Source organism: Temnothorax nylanderi, unplaced genomic scaffold (genome assembly GCF_030848795.1).
Source record: "Temnothorax nylanderi isolate EJ_2023f unplaced genomic scaffold, tnyl_v1.0 TNYL_tig0019_pilon, whole genome shotgun sequence".
NCBI classification, from domain to species: domain Eukaryota; kingdom Metazoa; phylum Arthropoda; class Insecta; order Hymenoptera; family Formicidae; genus Temnothorax; species Temnothorax nylanderi.
In genome coordinates this window covers 2,039,944-2,048,332 of record NW_027249081.1, presented here as the reverse complement: position 1 = coordinate 2,048,332, position 8,389 = coordinate 2,039,944, and the positions used below count along the sequence as shown (strand labels likewise).

Genomic DNA, 8,389 nt, shown 5'->3' with positions numbered 1-8,389 from the left:
TCTATACTAGAAAAATGGTATTTTTACGCGTATTTATTATTTATTATTTCAATCAAACATTAATATATATATATATATATATATATATATATATATAATTATATCTATTTTGGCGCAATTATATATAAATTTGTATATAATTTGATGTCTCAACTAAAAAAAAAATTCTAATATAACTTTGCATAATTCGATATAAAGTTATAAATATTTTGATATAATTACATATAATTATTTACTCAAAAAAGAGTTTTAATATAATATTGTATAATTCGATATGGAGTTATACATATCTTGATATAATTACATGTAATTATTTACTCAGAAAAGAATTGTAATATAATGTTGCATAATTTGATATGGATTTATAAATATTTTGATATAATTGCATATAAATGAATACATAATTACATCTTATTATATATAATTAGATAAAATTGTATATAAACTAGTTTTTTAAATTTAAATCATAATCCCCGGGAAAAAATGTTCATATACAATTTTATCTAATAGTTTTTTTTAACTTCCTTGTATGTCTTCTGATAGAAATTATGGAACATGAAGAAATTTATTACTACATTCCCAACGAATAACACGGGAACATAATTGCTTACGACAGCGCAATCTTTTAGTACCAAATTTCCCGATGCGTACAAGATAAACACGACGAATTGTATCTGGAAATAAAACGATTCAGTTAATTTATCATTTAATTTTGATATCCTCGATGGATATTTGTGTGATGCGATTTACATGATGCATATTTAAACTTAATAGTATATATAACGAATTAATCAACGATCGAATTAATCAAAAGAAATATTTTTGAGTGTCGAGAATTATTAGATCGAACATATGAAACAATTTAAAGAGAAAAGGAATTACGCGATATGAAAAACGTAGAGGAAAGTTCGGACAATTTACCATTTGCGCTATAGTTATCCATCGTTTCAGAGGTGCGACAGCCTTTTGAACGTTCGGTCCCCAGGTCGCTAGGAAGTAATATGTGTACATGATCGTGTGTATGAAGCAATTAATTACGAACACCAGTAATATGGGAGCAACGGCGTAAAATCTTACATGTGCCCATGAAAAAAGTAAGGTAGACACATGATGATACAAATGTAGAGCGGATATCTGATTATCCTTTTTTCTTAATACAAATACGATCGTCTCGACGTAGTCAAATATTTTTAAAAGAAAGAAATACCATGCGCACCTAGTTAACTGCAATAAAATTCAGACATTATCAATTTGCGGTGTATTATTTTATGAAACAAATTCTGAATAACATTATGTGAGCGATTTATAGCATTATTAACTACATTGACATATGTAAATATTTGATACTTTAAGCTTACAATGCTTACATAAAACTTAGATGAAAGTATATGCTATTAACAGAACTTTTCTTTTTTTGTCCAATTCATTCTTTGTTCTCCCGACAAAATTTAGTTAAAGATTTCATTACTGCATTACTTTGACAAAAATGTAATATAAATTGATACGGAGAATTATAGAGAAGTACTTTTTTCTCAGTATTACACTTATAAATAGATACCTGCTGATGGCATACATTTTCCCAAAAAATGGCTTATTTAAAAATTATTACCCTCATTGGAATATAATTGTAGGAATAATCAAATTTAGGACACACGAGTAATGAATTGGTTGAGAATAAACCAGCGTCAATAATGTCATATATTAACCACACATTTGCTAATATTTGGCCGATATTGTACAACTTCATGAACGTCATTAATGAGTATGGCGGCCTGTTCTTCATGAACCGAGGCCCACAGCCAAGCACGAAGTACAAATATCCAAATACTATAAGTGGTATTTGATAGGAAGAACTGACTAGCGGTAGATCGGCTACTCGTGGATCTGAAAATCAAATTAGTATATAGAAATATGTTTGGACACACACACACACACACACACACACACACACACACACACACACACACACACACACACACATCAGTATTTGAAATACATTTTATTAAATGAAGCAAAACAGAAATATTGTTATTGCAATAAAAAGCAATTGTATATGAAAAGACGTTGCATTTTTATCAATACTTAAGGTTTTTCAACGTATATAAAATATAATTGAATCGACACTACAGTAATGTCCGAATTGGTAAATGGATTATATTTTGCAAGATTATTCGTTAATTTACAATGTTATTGTTCCATGCATTCTTCACATTTATCGCTCTGAAACCGTTATATTACATCTATTTCATACATTCTATTTTACATTTACTTTAGAATCCTGCAAATTTGAAAATTTTAATCATAAAATATAAAAGTTTTTTTTTGTAATTATATGACAAGTTTGATATTTGATAATATTAATGCGAATTTTTTTCGCAACGTCTTCTTCAGGAGTGATATTTTTCTCAAGAAATTGTAAATTGTTACTAAAGTTCGAATGGTTGCACTATAATTATTAATATAATTTGGCGAGCTTTTGCTAAACAATAATGTCAACGGTACTTACCGAGCTGTTTCGTCCAGTAATATGGTATGTCATGTAAGAGATCCATGATGGACAATTGTACACTGTCGATCTTATAAATCGCTACTTTTGTTATACAACAAAATATCCGTTTAACTGCTATCCGTCTAACTGCTATTCGCACCTAACGAACCGATTGTACAAAATCGTCTAACACGCACAGTCATCTAAAACGCGTATTTATATCGTGAGTTACCTTGCACTTTGCACTTGATTTGGCAGCTTGATTTAAGAGTTTTTGCTATAATGTGACTTCATGACTACGATAGACGTGACGATTATACAGGGTAATCCAGAGGGCACCCATACCCCAGCTATTTTCTCAAAAATATGACGTTACAGTAAGTTAGAAAAAAATTTTTCATTACTAATGGGCGCGCAAAGTAATCATTGGTGATGGTTCTATTTTTTGGGACAAACCAGAAGTAAGTGTAACTGGGATCAGTTTTGAAATTTCAAATAGAAACATGGATCGAGTAGGGTATCGTTGGATAGAACTTTGGGAAAGAAACAACTTCTATTAAAATTCAATTCAATTATCTCTTACAGATTTCGAGAAAAACGTTTAAATATGTGGACGCCTGCAATAATTTACAAGAAATTTCAAAACTGGTCCCAGTTACACCTACTTACGGTTTGTCTCGAAAAATAAAACCATTACCAACTAATTACTTTAGGTGTTCATTAGTAATGAAAATTCGAATTCTTTCTCGTTACTTCCTGTACCGTCACATTTTTGAGAAAAACGGCTGGCCCGGGTGCTTTGAATCACCCTGTATAATACGATGATAGACAGAATTGTTAATTACAATTTTAACAAGTGAAGTAAAAGGTGGGCCTTGAGAGTACAACGCAGTTTATATGTTAACGTTGGTTATCATGTTATAAGTTAACGCTATAACAATCTTTAATTACTAATAAGATACATAATTATAAATCGAATGTTTAGGTTCTGCTTTAAGCCACCATCGGCGATGTGGTAACAGTTAAATCAAAATAATCTCACGTTCTCCGGTGAGCAATAGATAAGCACTTCCAAGTTTAGTGGTCTAAAAATAGTGTAATTTCGAGCAAGAAAATCCAAGTAAAATTTGACTAATGATCACAATTTGTAATATGGTCAAAACAATGACAGTCAGAATTTTTAACAATAACAAAAAGAAGTAAAGTCCATCCAGGCAGTTCAGAGAATGCGACAATAAACATTGAACCTGGTAAAAAAAACATCGAAAAGTAATACAATTTATAAGCAGAGGTAGTCATTACAATTGAGACAATATTGCATTTAAAGGATAGTCATTTTAAATCATGATTTATAATTATGTATTTTATTAGTAATTGAAGATTGTTATCATGTTAACCTACGCACTGATAACTGTGTAGCACTTTCCAAGTCCACCTTTTACTTTACATGTTAATTTCATCATCAAGAGTTCTTAGTTGTTTATCTACTTATTTATTTTTATTTTAATAAAATTATAATTAGACGGTTTTTATACTGGATCATAATATGAACGATCATTAAGCTGATTTATTAAGATTATTTTAAGTATCGATATCGACAATATTTAATTTTTATACAAATTGCTGTGAAGTTTTTATTATTTTTTTTTCTAACTAGTTTAATCAAGCGAGGCATCGGCATTTCTAAACATTAGCCGACAGATCAGTAGCTGCCTCTCGATTTGAGAGACGTAAATAATTTAGTGAAAACTCGAATATGATCGGACCGAGCAGGGCCAGGCAGAGTTCTCCGTCCGTCGGCCAGTATTAATCTTCTTCTTTTGTATATATTTTATTTTCTTTATTACTAAATTCCCAAAATTAAGAGAATCTGAAAAGGTTTAAAAAATTTTCGCTGTCACGTTATTTCTTTATCTATCGGAATAAAAATAGAATATTTGTAAAATACAAATATTTAAACATGACAAATTGGTTTTCTTTAGATAGAAATTTTTGTTGTTGTTTGCATGAGTACAATATTACTAAAATAGCGACCATTATAATATCGTATACTTGAAAGTATTGACCGCAAAAAGTTTTATTAAAGAGAGATCGCGTAGAAAATAGTTATATTATTTCAAAAATTATATTTTTGCAGTTCCATACACTCGCGAATGGCCACTCATAGCCACGCCGTATCCACTAATGCTAACAATATTCATGTATATGTATTTTGTTCTTTACGCTGGTCCTCGCTATATGAAAAATCGACCGCCATATGAATTGAGAACCTTTATATTAATTTATGACGTAATTCAAATTCTGGCAAACTTATGGTTCGTAAAAGAGCATATATCTGCCGGTTGGTCTACAGAAGTTGTCTACAATGGTATTTTCTACATGAATTATTGTGTGACACGCCGTGCACTACCTCTTAATACGATTAAAGTATGTTTTTATAATATAATAATTATTGTAAAAGTTATTGATAAGGTATAAAATGCTTATATAAATAGTTGTATTATTAAGTGCGATGTGTGAATTTAATTTTTAATTTGTAATTATATCATTTTTAAAGAGAAGCAGAAAATGCCCGTTAAAAAATTATATTAATAGCCATAGGACAGATTTTAATTAGCGCAAAGAAACAATTATTTTAAATAAAAATCTGTATTTACAATTTAGTTGGATCTCGTATATTAAATTTCGAAGACATCATTGATTTTATAATTAATCAATAATCTCTAATTCTTTTATTATTGGCTATCATATTGATACGGGCGATGTTTATTATTTTTATGATTGTAATACTTTGTATATCTTATATATAACATTTACATTTCAGCTATTTGATATGGTGTGGTGGATAGGTTTTCTCAAAATTTTTGATTTCGTCGAAACCTGCATATTTGTATTAAGAAAGAAACAAAACCAGGTCTCTGGTTTGCACGTGTACCATCATGTATCTAATTTGACATTTCTCTGGTATTATTTGAAGTACCTTTTGGATGAAAGAGCGACATTTATTTCATTGTTTAATTGTGCCGTGCATGTAATCATGTACATATACTATTTCATCGCTGGATGGAGTCCAGATCTCCAACGGTTGATATCTCCCGTCAAACCATTTATAACTAAGCTGCAGATGGCAAGTATCAATATAATATTTTATAATTAAATCGCTTACATGATGTTATTACATTTTTTATCTAAAATATATTTTAATTACTTCAATATTCCTGTTTAAATAGTACAATACATATTTGTAGTATTTTGTTTTTTAATATACTTATTTGTGAAATTAGGTACAATTTATTGTGATGATAATAGTTATAATACTGCCGACTTTGAATCCCAACTGCGAAATACAACGAGGAGTAGCAGTTATCTTTATTGGAAACTTACTTGTATTTCTGTACTTATTTTATGATTTTTATCAAAAAAGCTATACATCTAAACAGAAGAATAAATAACATTGAGAAACGATTTTACTATACGGTTAAGCAGATAATACTAATTATATGTACACATTTAAATATATAATTAATATTATCTATTAAATATATTAGATAAATATAAAAATCATCTAAAGAAAACAATTTTGTTATTCAATATTATTTATTCTGTAGTCGCTATATTTTGTCGAATTGATAATTAATTAATAAATATTTGTTGAAAGAATTTGATTTTTAGGATAAATATATAATTATATCATATATGAAGGATATAATCCCTGTGTTCCGTAAAGCGCATATGCGCGCATTTATTTATAGCATACATAACGTTTACCATAGAAAATGCGCGCATATGCGCTTTACGGAACACAGGGAATGTTAAATCTCAAAAATGTAGTATAGAAAACGATTGTCATGTAATAATAATCTGTTAAACAAACATAGATTATTATATATTTTGACTTTAAATATTGTACAGTGATATTTAACTTATCATAAAAATAATAGATAAATATTTTTAATATTTTCTATTTATATTTACATGGTAAATATTGAATATATACACATATATTGTAGACCATAAAATACAAATTGTTTATAAGCTACGAATACTTTGTAAATTTCTTATGTATTTATGTATTTAATGTTATGTGTATTTAAACATTATATATATATTTTTGTACATTGACTTATTGAGTTTATTGAGTTATGTTAAAATAAATGATTTATTTCTAGCGATATGGCAAAATTTTATTATTGATAAACAATGATTATGATTTTAGACATGGAAAAATATTATTAAACTAAATATATTTTTATATACAGAATGTATTGTGAATTTACTAATAGAAATGTGTGCTAGAAATCGAGTGAAGATAAATATATTATCTACTTAAGAGTATTGATACCTTTTTATGTTGCGTAGTAAACATTTAAAAATAGTAATAAAATTTTAACAATTTTAATCTGAGACAATATTGGAATACCTATGTAAAATTTTATATATTTTTAAATATATATTTAGTATTTTACATACATACACTGCGTGAAATTAGATATAAATGATTAAGGACCCTCTCATACAAAATGACATAGTTGCATATGTATAGCATAAGACCGTCTGGACCAATGTCCTAAAAGTCTTGATTAGACTTATGCTAGATGCTCAACGGTGCAGGCAATCCTATGCTATGCATATGCAGCTATGCCATTTTGTGTGAAAGGGCTCTAATAGTTATTAATTAATTTATATTTAATACCAATTGTATATTCTCGAGCTAACACCTGAAATTGATTTCAATTCTACAAAGTCATTCAGTTACGCTAAGAATGATTTGAATACAAAGTTATGCATCTTGTTGCGTATATATACTTATCGTTGAATCAATGAGGTACGAGTTTTTATTGGTTAATATTTAATATCTCATGATTTCAGAAAATTATAATCCTGTGCTTAATATATTGCTTGATATATCAATAACAGAGATCTTCTTTTTATTATATGTTAAATGTCCTGTATTTCTATATTTTACGTGTACTGATATATGTGCGTCATGCATCTTTGTTCTGTAAACGACACTTAATAACGCGAAAAAAGATTGAGTCAACTTTTAATAAAGTGCTACTATTTATTTGTTTATTTACAGCATGTTATTTATTCTTATTATTTTGAATATTCAAAGGTAAAAAATATTTTGTTAAGACAGTATTATAATTTATAATACATACCATTTGTAATGAATATGATATATATAACAATATTTTTATGAAAAATATATATAAATATAAGCAATCTATTGCAAAATAATAAGATTGCTATTATGCTTAAATAAATTTATCGTCTATATTTGTACAAGTGATCTTCAAAGTTATTTTTATAGGAAGCAACACATGCAAATATTCGTCTGAATTGAATTTTTATCCATTAATGCTATCAGTTGTTCACTCACAACCATTTGTTTTTAAATTTAATGAAAATAATAATATCGTAAGCAATTATTAATTTCTAACAATGAGAAATTTAAAAAATCCGTCAAAATTCCGACTGCTATCTTGTAAAAAGTATAGTTAATTATATAGCGTAAGATAATAATTTTATAAAATTGAATAATAAGAATTAAAATTTTGAAAATTACATTTATATAACGTTAAATGAATAAATTAACAATCTATACTATCTGCATTATATTTTTGATTATATGTAAACGAATTGAATACGTGATAAATTGCAGCACCGAAATTTGTCTATTCTTCTTTTTCAGCATAAATACGACCGTTTTTGAATTATTTGCAAGACCCACAACAGGATTTCACGCAATTTTATAGTTATATCTTTAATCCATTCAAAGATTTCTTATTATGACTATTCGTCACGATCTAGAAGCTGTGAAAAAACCATAATCTGTGCCTTGTAAGAGATATACAAATAATTTATTTTAATATAAATTTTTATATATAATAGCAGATC

At 27.8% G+C, this 8,389-nt stretch overlaps 2 protein-coding genes across 2 annotated transcripts; one reads left to right on the top strand and one right to left on the bottom strand.

Moving 5' to 3' along the window:
- Positions 1–302: 302 nt before the first annotated feature.
- On the bottom strand, positions 303–4,421 carry LOC139769046 (very long chain fatty acid elongase AAEL008004-like). Its single transcript, XM_071699806.1, has 4 exons — positions 2,507–4,421; positions 1,610–1,884; positions 922–1,224; positions 303–674 (listed from the first exon to the last, which is right to left on the bottom strand). The coding sequence occupies exons 1-4, from the start codon at positions 2,550–2,552 to the stop codon at positions 504–506; spliced, it is 795 nt and encodes a 264-aa protein (XP_071555907.1). The 5' UTR covers positions 2,553–4,421; the 3' UTR covers positions 303–503.
- A 163-nt stretch (positions 4,422–4,584) lies between these two features.
- Positions 4,585–7,561, top strand: LOC139769047 (very long chain fatty acid elongase AAEL008004-like). The gene is made up of 3 exons (XM_071699807.1): positions 4,585–4,915; positions 5,313–5,615; positions 5,773–7,561. Exons 1-3 carry the CDS (start codon positions 4,673–4,675, stop codon positions 5,938–5,940), a joined length of 714 nt encoding a protein of 237 aa, XP_071555908.1. The 5' UTR covers positions 4,585–4,672; the 3' UTR covers positions 5,941–7,561.
- The last annotated feature ends 828 nt before the right edge of the window (positions 7,562–8,389 follow it).